Source organism: Typha latifolia, chromosome 15, assembly GCF_019914945.1.
Source record: "Typha latifolia isolate L0001 chromosome 15, TyphaL0001v2, whole genome shotgun sequence".
NCBI classification, from domain to species: Eukaryota; Viridiplantae; Streptophyta; class Magnoliopsida; order Poales; family Typhaceae; genus Typha; species Typha latifolia.
Genome location: NC_133100.1, coordinates 7,832,839 through 7,847,615, shown reverse-complemented (window position 1 = coordinate 7,847,615; position 14,777 = coordinate 7,832,839). Strand labels below are relative to the sequence as shown.

General features: G+C 36.5%; 3 protein-coding genes across 3 annotated transcripts; all 3 read right to left on the bottom strand.

Annotated features, from left to right (window-relative positions):
* Window positions 1-169: 169 nt before the first annotated feature.
* On the bottom strand, window positions 170-2,786 carry LOC140801628 (probable gamma-secretase subunit PEN-2). Its single transcript, XM_073156830.1, has 2 exons — window positions 2,431-2,786; window positions 170-451 (listed from the first exon to the last, which is right to left on the bottom strand). The coding sequence occupies exons 1-2, from the start codon at window positions 2,705-2,707 to the stop codon at window positions 291-293; spliced, it is 438 nt and encodes a 145-aa protein (XP_073012931.1). The 5' UTR covers window positions 2,708-2,786; the 3' UTR covers window positions 170-290.
* A 476-nt stretch (window positions 2,787-3,262) lies between these two features.
* Window positions 3,263-5,274, bottom strand: LOC140802019 (NAD(P)H-quinone oxidoreductase subunit O, chloroplastic). Its single transcript, XM_073157426.1, has 6 exons — window positions 4,996-5,274; window positions 4,848-4,903; window positions 4,573-4,638; window positions 4,451-4,492; window positions 3,978-4,037; window positions 3,263-3,554 (listed from the first exon to the last, which is right to left on the bottom strand). The coding sequence occupies exons 1-6, from the start codon at window positions 5,231-5,233 to the stop codon at window positions 3,525-3,527; spliced, it is 492 nt and encodes a 163-aa protein (XP_073013527.1). The 5' UTR covers window positions 5,234-5,274; the 3' UTR covers window positions 3,263-3,524.
* Window positions 5,275-5,622: 348 nt separating this feature from the next.
* Window positions 5,623-10,968, bottom strand: LOC140801970 (mitogen-activated protein kinase kinase kinase 3-like). Its single transcript, XM_073157372.1, has 11 exons — window positions 10,402-10,968; window positions 9,412-9,882; window positions 9,192-9,279; window positions 8,973-9,035; window positions 8,548-8,708; window positions 8,362-8,437; window positions 7,778-7,837; window positions 7,580-7,687; window positions 7,226-7,414; window positions 6,204-6,319; window positions 5,623-6,124 (listed from the first exon to the last, which is right to left on the bottom strand). The coding sequence occupies exons 1-11, from the start codon at window positions 10,755-10,757 to the stop codon at window positions 5,869-5,871; spliced, it is 1,944 nt and encodes a 647-aa protein (XP_073013473.1). The 5' UTR covers window positions 10,758-10,968; the 3' UTR covers window positions 5,623-5,868.
* Between the last annotated feature and the right edge of the window lie 3,809 nt (window positions 10,969-14,777).

Genomic DNA, 14,777 nt, shown 5'->3' with positions numbered 1-14,777 from the left:
AAATTATGTAGATTTAACCTTTGAAACAGCTGTACCAATTTTTGATGCAACTAAACTTACAAATATTGTAGATACCTTTGCACTCATCTGTATTGCCAATTATTTTGCATGGCGTAAAATATTGAATAAGTAAACACTACTTCAAGTGCCCAACAGTGCAAGATTCACATCTATGAATGCCATCTTTGATGAATGAAAAAAGTCACAGCAAGCAAAGTAAGAAGCAGCATGGTGTACATAGAAACATGCAGACACTAAAATTCATGCTCAAAAGTTCATAGTAGAAATCATTACATCCACCCTGTCAGACCAAGCTTGTCTCCAACATTGTACATCACAAGATTCTTCCATGCAGGGCCAAAGAGGCGCTCGCCTCCTATTGTAAATGTCAGGGCCCATGAAGAAAGAAGCACAGCAAAGAGCAAGAAGCCTACTGCAGATCGCACAACATCTGCACAAACTCTTTCGTTCAGATCAACATGAAACAAAATGTGAAGAACAAAGAAAACAATGAGGCAACAATTAGTAGCAAAAAGACATCGGCTTATTCAAAATCTAGTAGCTGAACCAGAAAAAGTGAAAAACTAATATATGAGATCACATACACCAAAGAGTTAAAGAAATCTGCGTTAGCATACTTTCCAACATTTTATCCTCAACTTTTTCAACAGCACAATAGTCAGCACTAGAAACATGACTATCCTATGCACAGCTACAAGCAGACTAAGACACATGTAAGACCAAATAGACAGCACATTATGGATGCACTATGAGGTCTCCTTGTTGATACTTTAATCAATGGTCATAAGGTTTTAAACTTGATTATTTCTGTAAAAAAGATGATGTCTCCCAAATCAGTGGATGATAACCTTAAGTGGAGATGAAAGGTAGAAAAGGATCCATGTTACAACCATTTGTGCACACAACTTTAAATCTTTCTAAAAGATGATTCATTGTTTCTCTCAAGTGCTAGCAAAAAATGATAAAGTTTAGCAGTAGCACAAAGACATCCGAATGTACAAGAACCTAAATTGCACTTCCACAATATTCTCCAAATAGGTAGAGTAGAACGATCTTTAATATGTTGCAATATTCTCTTTTCTTTAAGGTGTCAGATGCAGTTAGACGACAGATGGGCAAACTTTGAAGCAGCTACAAGGAATTGAACTGGCATCAAATTCAAAGTATAGCAGGATGAAGTTTTCTTTCTTCACTCGAGATAAGAAAATAGTAAAGCTGCACAAGGTTTTCTTTCATGCCTTATGAATATGAAAATGGCCACTATCTAGGCAATAGGAACCATGAGGTGGGGATGAAAGACCGAACACTATGATCCTCTATATCCAATTTCATGTCCTCTAAATTTTCTGTATCATCCCCATCAACTTCCTTCCACCATGCTATACTGCAATTCTCTGCAACAGCTTTCTCTTAAGTGCATTTGCGCCATTGCTATCCCCACTGTCATATCATCCTTGCAAAACTGGTATAGCTCCTCCTTCCTTCTCAAGCATATAACCACCCTCCTCTATCCCTCCACATATGAGAACCTACTCCACCTCACTCACTCTATGGCCGTAGAGTAATACTGCCCCATCTGAAATCTGCACAATTATATTGGCCACCCTAAACTTGCCTAAAAGCTAAAACTAGTACCTTTTTTAACCAGGTTCGACAACTTTCTCTAGTTGTTGTTGATTTTTTTCACTTTGTCATCCTCCTACAGGCCTGCCACACCAGCCCTACCCTTCACGATCTTAATCTCGACTTGTTCTCTATGTAGCTGCAACATTGCCTCCTTGACATGTAGCATGTTATATTCATCCAATATTACCTAGAACTATACTTTTCCTAATTTGTCAAACTATAGAAATAAATATTGGATTCCATCCATGAAATAACCTGTCATCTACCTTCTTCTAAGGCCAACAAAACTTTTCAAGTACTTTTAACCAAATCCGAATTTATCAATGAAAATAATCATCCATAACGTGAAGTCTTGATGATAAAGCCCGCCCCAATCAGAAAAAGGAACAAATTTATCAAGAAAATTAATCTAAATTGACAGCACGTCTGTCAAGAAGTTAATCTTTCTCCTTAATCTAAATAGACAAAATCCACCATCCTAAGATATTCTCTGAAGAAATCCAGCTTCATCACAGATGGACACTGAATCTGCATTCCATATTGATCTCAATTAAGCATAGCGAAAGAAAAAGATAATCATATAAACGTACCGGAAAAAAAAACCTAATTCAAAGGAACTGATCGTAGAAACCGAGACAGACCCAATTGAAGGCAACAATCAAATATCGAACTTTCATATCAGCAACCCTCAAAGTCAAGCCAACAAAACATCAATCAAAAAATTTGAAGATTCTTTTTGTTTGGTATTGGTAGTATACGAAACGACCAAGAAGGAAAACTCACAAGGGCGAATACGAGCGTAAGAAGAAGGCGAAGAAGAAGCCCTGCTCCAGAGAACGGGCCAGAAGTAGAAGCAGTTGACGGCCCAAAGGAATGGGAGAAGCGCGAAACCCCAAAAGAAGAATCTCCGAGCGTAGTCGACGGACTCCTCCGCCGAGAGCCCAAGCGGCCCGTCCACCGTCGGCCAAGTCACCGAATTGGGATGGATTCCGGCGAAGGTGGGATTCGATCCACCAAGGGGGCGCCTTTCCTCATCGTCTTGCTCTCCTCTCCCCTCCATTACTCGATCTTTTTCTACAGCTGCGATGGACAAATTCCACGTCTCGAGTTTTCAAGAATTGGGTGGTTTTCTACTTAACCGAAGCCAGGGGTACGCATAAAAACGGGAATGATTTGCAAGATAAATCCACTTTATAATTATATTAGCAATCCGTATAACGGTTGACTCGTCAAGCTTTTGCAATTTAATTATATTTAGTTTTTTAATTTGCAATAATGGACTCTAGACCACATAATTAAATTATATACACTCTATTATAATAAAATGTGTTATATGCATTCGATATTATATGTTAAATTAAAAAAATTAAATATAATGAAATTGCAAGTTAAGTATAACTATATAGGAATGATACAACAAGTTTAAATCATCTTGGTACTGCAAAGATCACTTTGTTCTGACTTAATTGTAGTTCATACACTAGTTAAGTAGCTAATTATGACTAATTTACAGTTAACTTATCCTAGCGCCCAAGGAGACATAAACATCTTTTTATCACCAGAAGAAGCTTGTATACAGATATAAAGCTAAAGAGTGGATCTTTATTTAACCGTATAAAAAAAAGGTATTATTTATTCATATGTAAGTTAATTGAAGTGCATTACAATATATAATGTGCATTACAATTTTCCAGGTAACTATAATTACAAGGATCGAAATTGAAGCTAAAAATGAGACAAACAAGCAGCCTTTTGAGTAAGTAGACTGAGCTCTGGATGCAATTTCTTGCACTTTTGAAAGCATCGTTTGTTGGTTCCAGCAATAAGGGAGCAAAGGAGCAACACTGATCAGGGCCAAATACGATGGAGCTCCAAGATCAAATCCTCTCATAATTTAGCTTTTCCGACTGCCAACATATAGAAGAATTATTAACGTGATACCACAAGCAGAGGTCAGAAAGTTTAGGATGCAGTTACAGAGGAATTTCTCGACAAATGGAATCCCCAATAGAAGACCGATACTTTTCTGTTTACTTTGACAAGGGTCACACTAGAAAACCTCACAATTCAAAGAAAAAGACATGGGCAAATGCAATTTTACTATAATTTTGACTTACCATACAGCAATCATATTAAATATGAGTTTGAAGGCAGTTAGCAAATGCATGTTGCATAGGATTGTATATATATATATATATATAGTAGCTACAAGTTTCTGTCATGAAATTGCTCATCATTTTGGAATTCATCAATAGCAGGATTGTAATGCTATAAAACTTTCCACATTTTGACTTTAACTACGAAAAGCATTTTGCGGGTGGTCCTTATACCTTAATGAGCATATCAGTTGGCAACCAGGCTGGTGCTGTCGGGATCCCGACCCAGGCAATCTGCAACGCAGATGATTGTAAGCAAGATAACATGAATTACTCAATAAAGGGGAAGAGAAATGAAGATGACAGGGTTGTTCATATTTCTGAATTTAGAAAGGAACATTGACGACCGAATACAATCTTGGTTTCTTAATTGATCCAGCAACTTGAAAAAGAGATCTAAATATAAAAGCTCATCATATCAAATTTAAGATTAATCTCTAATTTCAGAGAAGAATTTTGATCTTTTTCTTTCTTCACATGCTATGTGTCGAAGAACGAAAATTGTAATTCTTGTGATCTCCTGAAGAGGTAAGAATCATACTCTAATTTAATAATAGATTTACTTCAAAGAAATACTACTCTCAAATCTTTGCAATAGAGGATTATGAAATGGTAGAAGCAGAAAATATAACAAAGGAGTTACTTACAAGAGCATACTCCCCTGTCTCGAAGATCCGAATGTCCAAGACCTAGAAGTACAGGAAAAACAACTAAGCAACAACATACAATAAAGATCCATAAGAACAAATTGAAAGAGATTGGAAATTACCTCTCCACGATCTTCATAAATATAGTCCAAGCCTTTGTAATAAGGTGGATGGTCCACAGATAAGTACTGGAAACATAACAGACACACCCAGACATGTGTTTAAAATTTAAACCACAAATTTACTCAAAGCTAACTTAGAATTAAAAATCAAAGAAATGGCAAGAAAGGTTGTGACCAAGAAATAATTTTTGCATAATTTAAGCCTACAAATTTAAAAATTTTATGTGAAATTTATAAAGATTCAATTAGAGAGAAGGAGATTAAGGTAAGCTCACATTGATGCTATTCAGGTACTTCTCTTTGTCCACGCGTACAATTTGCCCTTTCTTCACTGTAAAATAAGCAAAAGTTAAAGCGATTCGACAAGTCTTATCAAACCATTCGATTTCGTCATGGATTTAGGGATAGAGGGGTGGAACTTACTGGAGTAGACGGGCTTCTTGGGGAGCGTGGAGGTGGATCTGGTGGAGGAAGACGAGGTCGCCGCCGCAGCCGTGGCGGAGGCGCCGCTCGCCGAGGACTTCTCCTTCTGTGGATCGGAAGAGCTCGCCGCCGCGTTGATCCGTGGAGTTAGTGTTCGAGTCCGCCTCCAAAATGCCGTCGTATTCTTGGAAGCGAAGAGAGAGAGAAGAGGGGAAGAGCGGGAGAGGAGAGAAGCCATGGGGATGGGATTTTGGATTCGTCTTGTGGTCTCCCAACCGCCATTTCGAGATAAAGTTTTTTTTTTCAAACAACCACCTGTACTTTAATCTTGTTACAAAAAACCACCAACATTTTCCAAATTTATGAATCACGACTCCTGGTTTTTTGGATATGTTTGTCACTAATCTCTTCTTTTTTTTAATGAATATACCCCTCCCCAGTCCCTCCCTGTCTATATATTTTTTTATGGGTTTTTTTGCAAAAATACCGATAAAAGAAGGAGTTCTGTCGCAATAAATCTGAAACATAGGTGGTTATCTTGCAAAAAGAACTCAGCATTCAACTCCTGCTATAAGAGATAAGCTAAATAGAGATGCAATAGCCCATATTTATATAAATAGCTGTGGATTAAAAATCAGACCCCTTGTTTCATCATCATATTATGTGAAAAAAGAAGATTCATTCTATACAGAATTGCAGAAGTATGATCTTAGAATAACAACAATAACGGCGGGAAACACTTCGATAGTTACAAGTCATCGCCGACTATGATTTCAGTATTAGCGCATATCGGTATCTGATTCTGATAAACTGCCAACAGTGCTCCCTGATTGAGATAAACATTTCCATCGATACTTCTCACAATACGTTTTCCTATAGTCTTCTTGGAGAGCCATAAGGACTTTGCGCCCTTAACTGCGCGATTTCAAGCCGCGGGTCTGCTGAAGTATTGCTTGGTCTCATGGGATAGAGTGCATAATTGATAGGACTATAGTTGATTGCTCCAGCTGAGTATGCTGGATGAGGAGGAGAAGGTAAGCAACTCCAATTCGATTGCCCGAACTGCCGTGTTGGACTAGAGCAAGGTGAAACAGGTAGAGACAAGTTCGCTCTCATGTTCATTTGATGACTGCATAAAAATTGTAACTTGTTAGTCGATGCAGATTGAGAAGTTTGATTCGCTTACTGTGGAATGTGAAGAAGCATACTTGGGGTTTCTATGGGTTGAAATAAGTGAAGAGGGAAATCTGGATAAATCTCGCGTGCCAATTTCTCTCTCTCTTAAAGGAGAAATACTTCTGTTGATTGAAAGATCTGCGTTGCTCTGCAAATGAATCAGCAGCAATGGTGAGATAGTGAAGGTAATGCTAAAAGAAAACAACTGATTTACTAGTGACATTCAAACTTCAACAGTTTCGAAGATGCTTTTGAATTGAAGAAAAGCAGCAAATATATGAGAGAAAATGGTTATGCAAGTGATATCTAGTAATACTCTGAAATATTCTCAAGTTGAATATGATGCCCTTTCTGATCCCTATTGTATTGAAAACATCTAATATGAGGAAATTGTGAAGCTATCCTCCTATTTCCTTTTATCCCTTTTGTCCGTAAAATTACTGAGTGGGAACGCCTAAGACACCTTGTTAGCAGAGGTCATTATGCAAAAAGATGACAAAAATTACATGAAAACGGACCATGATGGGTAGTTTGCAGACGCTATGGTCTTCAAGATTGTTCTATCCAACAAATTCCAATTAGGATCATACTTCCTCTATCCTTCACTAAGCTTTGCTGAAATATCTTCCATCACTTCAATCATGATAAAAACATCATCACGATACTTAAATTGTACCGCAGCCTCCTAAGGGATAAAAGAATGAGGATTAAAGTAGAATATTTTCATACTAGTGTCCATTGCAGGATACAAACTCACTTATTTTACAAGGAAAATATGCCCACTGTTGATTGTGGTAAAAATTATCTAGAAATCCTAAACCCCTTCCATATATATTCTTGATAGCTCCTACTCTTTCCTTAGTGTACTATCTGAGCTAACCATCGAGTGAATTTTAGATTTAACTGCTTGACATTCCATAGGAAGTAAGAAAAAGAGATGAATGACATATGAAATATGAGGTTCTTTTAAATTGGTATCACAAAGATCTGTAGCTCTAGAAAAGTATACCATCAGACAATTTCCATCTAAGGAAGAAGGAAACATATCACTGACCATAGACTTTGTAGATTTTATTGCTGCTTGGTCTCGAACAAAAGAGTGGTCCATCAATTGAGCTGCCGTTGGACGAGCTGCTGGGTCACGTTGCAAGCAAAGCTTTAGAAAATTTTTCCCTTCAGCAGAAAGATGGTCTGGGATCTCAGGTATATCTTTACTATTCCCAATTTTAAATATTGCAGCAACCTGTGAAATCCAAAATTAAAGAAATAAAAATAGAAGTGTTAGGGTAATCAAGGAATATTAGAGAAAATGAGTGAAGTTGTAAATTGTATGTGGGACCAAATGTAGAAGATGCATGTTGGATAAGATTATGTTCTCAGGAAAATACTACACAAATCAATTACTCACCCCTTCAAACTGACTCCAAGGAGGTTTGGAGGTTGCCATCTCAAGAATTGTGCATCCAAGGCTCCATATATCAACTGAAAGATTGTAGCCACTGGCATTCATGATAACCTGAAAAATATTCATAAATGCAAAAGCAAGAATTGGTAAAAGTATACATGAAAGAAGAAGATGCAGGAGGTATCGGCCAAAATAGCTAACCTCAGGAGCCATCCAGTAGGGGCTTCCCTTGAATGAGCGTATCGAACTGTAAGACGTTATCTGTTTCACAAGAAGAAAGATTAACAGTTGAACAAAGGTACAAATAAGAAGGGAAAAAAAAGCCCAGAATGAAACTCTCATAAACAGATGTGTAACTTTGCAAACTAATGATCCTGAGAGAAGATAAGCATGATCATTTCCTCATACAGGAAATCAGGCGACATCTTATACTGCGTGACTAAACTTAAAGTCATATGTTCTGTTTATTCACCCTAAAGTATATTCACTCTTATCTGTGAGACTCCTTTTATCAAAAGGCTTAAATACTGTTGTTCAGTATCAGAGGATAATAAAAAATGATTCATAAAATATGTGGCCTTAGATTAAAATGACTGGTAGAAAAGGATTCCAAGCATAGATAGAATAAGGTATGCTGGTTATGGCTATGTATGCAAGCACATTTAGGATTTAGATTAATTTTAAGAAAATCAGCTCACTTCCACCTATAGGTTCTTCTACAAGACTTTTTCCAATATAAAAGAACTTAGAGGAAAGATTATCATTCTATAAATCAAGTACCATACATGTTTAGCCATGCCAAAATCAGCAAGCTTGATTTCACCAGTAGGATCTACAAGTATGTTTGCCCCTTTAATATCCCTATTAGATAAAACAGCCATTTCAATTGTCAGAGAAGTAGTTGACATTGGCAATATTTCTTCCAAATAGATAGGTCACTGAAAATTAGAAAATACTTAGATTTCAAGTACCTGTGTACAGTGTTTCTGCCATGTAAGTAGGCAAGCCCAGAAAGAATTTGAAAAGTGTAATTGCGGATAACAGGTTCTCTGAAAGGACCATACTCTTGAAGCAACTTATGAATTGAACCCCCAGAAACATATTCAAGATAAACTGAGAGTGCGCCATCCACCTGTATAGGAAATAACAAATTACAAGATGTTCACATGCTTTTAACTTAGTTTTAAAAAAAAAACCTAGATTCACAATTGTTCATCCAATAGCTGTTATGTCACTGAAAACGCCAATTTGGGTCTTAATTAATTCAGACTTCTAGTCTGCCAGGGAACTATTGAGATGCATAAATTTCATCAGGCTAACAATGTAATAAGAGGAAAATGCTATAAATTGCAAGGTTTTTTCTATAGAGAAGTAAATTCACTTGATTTGAGCTTACCAGTTCACTGCCATGGTATCGCACGATGTTTGGATGTGAAAGATGACTAAGCAAAGTTATTTCCTGGCCACAAGAAAGAATCTCGACTTAATAATATGATGACGAGTAGTTCTGATGCAAATTCAGAAGATTATGTCCCTTATGGACAAAAAGTTAAAAGCAGTTCAGAAATGGTAACATACATGCTGACTTATAAACTAAACAAGTCTAGAAGATTGCCTGGCTTAGTTGCTTGAGGCATTCTTTTGAATTTGCATCATCAGAAATAACGTTGACCTCTTTAATTGCACACATTTGCCCACTTTCACTGCAGTATACACATTACAAAGATAAGTCCTAGAAACATTCTGCAGTCTGAGAAAAGGAATAAAGAAAATTACAAAAGAGAATCTTTTCGATTTGCCCACCATATGGATGATGGGAGAAAGGATCCAAGTACCTGTTAAATCCAAGATATACATGACCAAATGTTCCCCTGCCTAATAATTTTCCTTTCTTCCATTGTGATTGAAGAGAACACGACGAAGAGCTGGGAGGAAAAGGAAGGGGATGAGGGGGGCTTCTCATACCATCCTGCCTTCGAGTTGGGGAACCTGGTGGACACAAACTAAATTCTCTCGGACGCACGGGAGAGGATGGAAAATGTTGCTCTCTTGAGCCAGGGGAAATGCATGTTGCTCTTGGACTAACTGTTGTCTCTTTTGAAGGATGGCCATTGCAGCAAGTAGTTCCACTGGTGGAAGGACCAAAACCATGTACTTGTATATCTTTTCTTGGATATGTTGACACTTCCGGGCATCTAGAAAGCGGAAGAATAGGATTACATAAGAAAGCTTCAGCAATACGATGAATCTTCTGTGGATCAGATTGTAGATTTCTGCCCCTTGGCATGTTGATTGTTTCTGAGTATCTACACAATTCAGATAAGAAACAATGAAAACTTCATCAGATTAGGGGATTTATATTTGAATATTCCTGTCAAGAAGAATCATAATGTTACTAACTTCCTCGTGGGTTCCAAATATTAAAACAATTCCAAGAGGAACAAGCCAAGTCTAATGTTCTAAATAGTTTATTCTCGTAACTGCTTCAGGCCTTTCTCAGCAAACATAGTTTCAACTACCATAAATCCGTGGAGGTCAACTAAAACAGACATTCCATTCCCTTCGGCTGTTGAATTCTTAAATTCTGGGACCTAATTTTGCATAAACGAATAACTGGAGAGGCCAACTGAGAAGGTGGAGCAACCACAGCAAGCAATTCAGGTTTATAATTTAATACCTAAAAACAAATGTTTTCTTTTTTGAGTATTGGGCACAAATCATTACCATCAACGGCATGACCACTGCAACAATTCATTAATTAACTCATCAAGATCCCACGTTTACACAGCAATTAGCAAAAAAATCCAGTCAAATTAACCGCATACCTGTGGAACCCAAAGTCCACCATCTCCTCCGAGGACCCCGAGGAACTAACACTACCCGATGCCGACCCGGCCGTCGCCGCCGTGGTGGCGTTCTCATGAGGAATCGTCGGCAGAGGGGACGACACAGACGAAGGCCGGGGGAGCGGGTGGCCGTGGACGAACGCCGGGCCCGGCAACCCGCCGCCGCGGCCGGCGAAGATCGGAGAAGGGTCCCTGCTCTTCCTATGCACAAGATTCTCATCAAAGCTACTAGCTTTTTCCTTCCATACCTCCTTCCCATGCCTCGGGGTCACCGTCTCCTCCTCCGCCTTGGTTTTGGAGCTGGATTTCGACTTCCTCTTCCACCAAGACGGCATTTTTAGAGAGAGAGAGAGAGAGAGAGAGAGAAAGAAAGAGGAGAAGAGAGGGATTTGGGTGGGTCTGAGAAGAGAAGAGTTTGGTGGAATTTGGAGGAGGAGAAAGAAGGAGAAGAAGGTGAAGTGGGTGACAGCTCAGCAGACGGCCGGCAAGGGATTTGGAGGCGCAAAAAGAAAAGGAAGAGAAGATTTTTAAAGCGACTACTACGACGACGGGTCTCACGACCCTTGTCTGGTTGCTGCGGGTAGGGTGCGCGGGGCCCACCACGAGATGGTGTCTGATTGGAGGGTGAGATTGTGGGTGAGAAGAGGTTCGTTTCGGTGGGAGTGGTGACATGGAAGCCAGGTCGAATCTTCCTCGATCTGGGAGCTTTATTGAGTTCGGGGGTGAAAATATCAAGTGTGGTGGAAACTGGAGAGAGAGAGAGAGAGAGAGAGTGAAAGGGAAGAGGAAGAGGAAAGGAAGGTGGGTGAGGTGGGGAGTTTCTTTTTAACGTTTTCCGAGGGGAAGGGGGAGTGGAAATTAGTAGGCTGGCAGTGGACTTTTTGAGTCTCTGACTATTCTAAAGTCTGCACATCTAAAAATATACTTGGTTTTGAGTGTGATTAATTGCTAGAAACTAGAGTTTAGTAGAGTGACTTTCTTTTCTCATTAAAAAAAAAAGGTTAAGAAGAAGAAGTAGAGCTATTTTTAATGGGTTACAAAGTTTTTTTTAGTTTATTTCTTCTAGCAACTAAATATAAAAAATAAAAAAGTTTTAGAAAATAATAATTTTTTTCCTCGTACTTTCTAGCAACAACACTCGGTTAGTGAGAAAGCATTGATTAAAAAATATTACTAATTCCTCAATTTTTATAGCAAATGTTTAATTTGCTGAGAGTATCAAAAGTTGCTTATCGAGTAAGTAATTTTTATTGAAGAAAATTATTATCTTAGACAATGATTCTTCCTGACATGTATATATAGCACTAATGTGAACGAGAAGGGATATAGTTGCGTAAATAAGTTTGTAACTCACCTATACGACGTTATAGTGTTTGATGTGAAGACATAAAATAGTTAAAACTTTTAGTATTTTTTTTAATATTTCTTAGATAAAAGAGGAAAATAGTTAATGATCGTTTATAGTGTCAATTTAAATGTTACAGAGACATTGAATATATATACCCACCACCTTTTAATATATATAGAATATCTAAAATTTAATCAAATATAATAAAATGACTAGTTTACCTCTATAGAAAATGTCATAAAATAACACAAATATCTTAGTACATTACTACAATAGTTCTCTATACAAAACCTTCCATTTAGATGAGAAAATTAATAGTTATAATTCAATCAAAAGTTTGAAGGAGCATAGTGATTCCAAAAAGAGTTCAAGATGGTGCAATATTATTTTCATCCAAACTAAAAAGGAGTAAAATATACTTAGTCCTAAATTCTAATTGAAGATGATAAAATAGGATTTAAGTCTATCAAAATATTAGCGTGTATATATATATATATATATATATATATATATATATATATATATATATAATTCTATACTTCGAGAAAGAACACTAGTTTAGTCGTTTTCAAGGGCCATCAATTTAGGAATATTCTATAATTATGTTATTCTCATAAAAAGAAAAGGAGAAGAAGAAGATGAAGATCTAGCAACCTAAACTTTGAAAAGAAGAGTACAAGCATCTAATCCACATCCTTCTATTGATCTGTTTCACTTTCAAGATAATTTTCTAACTACTCTTGTGATCATTGTTTTAGAGAAGCTAATTATTCTGCAAATTGATTAGCAGTCCTAGATATTTGAGGTATTTTTATACCTCTTTTTAAGATAATATATTTGATTAATATTTTACAAAAAACCAAGGAAGAGTTTAAAAGTGCTATAAATCTTTTACCAACTATTTCACATCAAGTATAATATATATATAAATATATTAAAGCAAGAGAGTAGGAAGTTCAAATATGAAAAAATGTATTGCCCTACGGCTGGAACTAGGGGCAATTTATATAAATCTTTCTTGAATAATTTAAAGGAGATTAAGGAAAGTAGATTAGTCTCTAGTAGATCATTAATAAGTTAATGAAAGTATGATGATCAATTAATTAGTTAATTATACGCAGTTGATGAGAAATCTCAATCCATGAGTTCTCATGCATCAAAAGATTCTTCTCTTTTGGATGTCGGTCTTAACCTAAAAGATTAAGCTCTTCGATGGTTGGGCCGCGTTTGTATATTATATTTTGTCAAGAATCATGTTTGATTTTATGGTTTGAACCCTATATTTTTACCATTTGTACATTACTTTGTACTCGAGCCGAAAAAAAGAATAGAAATTTATCGGCGATCGTGGGCTTACTTAATAAGGGTGGCAATTTTTAACCCGACAAAATGGCACGACAAGAATCTTAAGACTTGAAATGAGTTTAGGTTGAAATTAATCGGGTCCAAGTAGGTTCAACGGCTTAAATTGATTAGTAAATGGGTATATTTATATTTGTTAATTCAACTAGTTTGAATTTTACCTGTTTGTAACCTCTAATTATTTATGACCTGATAACCTAATTATATTTCTAATAATCCATTCATAACTCATTTATGACTTAAATAATTTATTTATAATCTAAATAATTAACTTAAAACCCAATTAACTCGTAAAAATTTGAATAATTCATGTAAGTCTAAATCTATCTCATTTATCTCGTTTAATAAATAAGTTATACTTATGTTTGATATTCCAACTAGTTCAACAAATAAATCATACTAGTATCAGCGTAAACTCCACCAAACTCAGCCCGATTGTCGTCCCAGCAATTAATTGACCTAATCAAACTAAATACTAAAATCTTTACGTTTTCTAATTTTTTTTATATCCAGTGGTTGGTTGGAGATAACACTACAATTGGTGATTGTGATTGAGATTGAGATTGAGATACGTTAAAAAAAGGAGGCTTACTTTCTAATTGGCTATAAAAATTATGGCCATGGATGAGAGGCCAAGTGGGTCTAATTTGCAAAACAAAAACAAAACAAAAAAAGTTTTATGCGGATTTGCCAACCCAAAAAGGAAGAAAAAGTGCAAACGCGGACGGGTAGGGCCCATCAATGACGCCTTAATCTAATCCAACGAGTGACGTGAGCGTCTGTCATACGTGGCCCCCCTCTTAATTAACCACGTTTTACACTAAGATTCGCCTACATCCATCAACCCACACGGTATCCCCGCTCTTATCACCGTGCCGATCGTAACTATCTACGGATCACAATCAGGTCGAAAATAAGTTACTAACATGATTATGATCGTCTAATGCCTGCAATCGATGTATTAATGTGTGTTTCTATAGATAGCTCGATAAAATTAAGTTAGATATTATGAGCATATTAAACGCACTCTTGACCTAAGAATACCACATAAATTAGTTAAAATAAATCATGAAAAAAATTACCCATGGTGTTGTTATCCTAATTAATCTTGGATACTTTGAATGAACAAAGAACATCATGTGTTAAATTGGCATTCGCTTTGGCATATATACATATATATATATATATATATAAAGCAAATCTAGATTAGATTGCTAGAATCGTTCTCTTATTCTTCTTTTTCTTCTAGAGATCTTCTTATCCTACTAATGTATATATGGATAAGGGTTGAATTATTCTCTGACTTATTCAAACCATACTTTTTCTATAGATCAATATAATTATAAACTCTAACCCATTTAATTTTCCAAGTTAGTATCAGAGTAAGAAGGGGTAGGAATGCTCAAATCCTACGGACTTTATGTATTATTTTTTCATGTACTTAATCAATTCATTAGTGAGCATCTAATTAGGCCTTGCTCTTAAACAAATATCATTAGATATTATCTAATGGAGTCCAAATCATCAGCTTGTCTTCATTCATGATTACTTTAAAGAATTGTACTAAACAAAGCCTCCTTTGTTTTAATTAGCAGTTCAGGGACTATTACTGGTACTTAATCATGCCCAAGATTAGATGATTAGC

What these genes read in the sequence shown, in the direction of transcription:
- LOC140801628 (XM_073156830.1), bottom strand. Translation starts at nt 2,707, where the DNA reads ATGGAGGGGAGAGGAGAGCAAGACGATGAGGAAAGGCGCCCCCTTGGT. An exon ending in TTACGCTCGTATTCGCCCTT is followed by an intron (nt 452 to 2,430) that starts GTGAGTTTTCCT and finishes GAGTTTGTGCAG; the next exon opens with ATGTTGTGCGATCTGCAGTA.
- LOC140802019 (XM_073157426.1), bottom strand. Translation starts at nt 5,233, where the DNA reads ATGGCTTCTCTCCTCTCCCGCTCTTCCCCTCTTCTCTCTCTCTTCGCT. An exon ending in TTTATGAAGATCGTGGAGAG is followed by an intron (nt 4,493 to 4,572) that starts GTAATTTCCAAT and finishes CTGTACTTCTAG; the next exon opens with GTCTTGGACATTCGGATCTT. An exon ending in CAACTGATATGCTCATTAAG is followed by an intron (nt 3,555 to 3,977) that starts GTATAAGGACCA and finishes ATATGTTGGCAG; the next exon opens with TCGGAAAAGCTAAATTATGA.
- LOC140801970 (XM_073157372.1), bottom strand. Translation starts at nt 10,757, where the DNA reads ATGCCGTCTTGGTGGAAGAGGAAGTCGAAATCCAGCTCCAAAACCAAG. An exon ending in GTGGACTTTGGGTTCCACAG is followed by an intron (nt 9,883 to 10,401) that starts GTATGCGGTTAA and finishes TGAATTGTGTAG; the next exon opens with ATACTCAGAAACAATCAACA. An exon ending in CTTGGAGTCAGTTTGAAGGG is followed by an intron (nt 7,415 to 7,579) that starts GTGAGTAATTGA and finishes TGGATTTCACAG; the next exon opens with GTTGCTGCAATATTTAAAAT.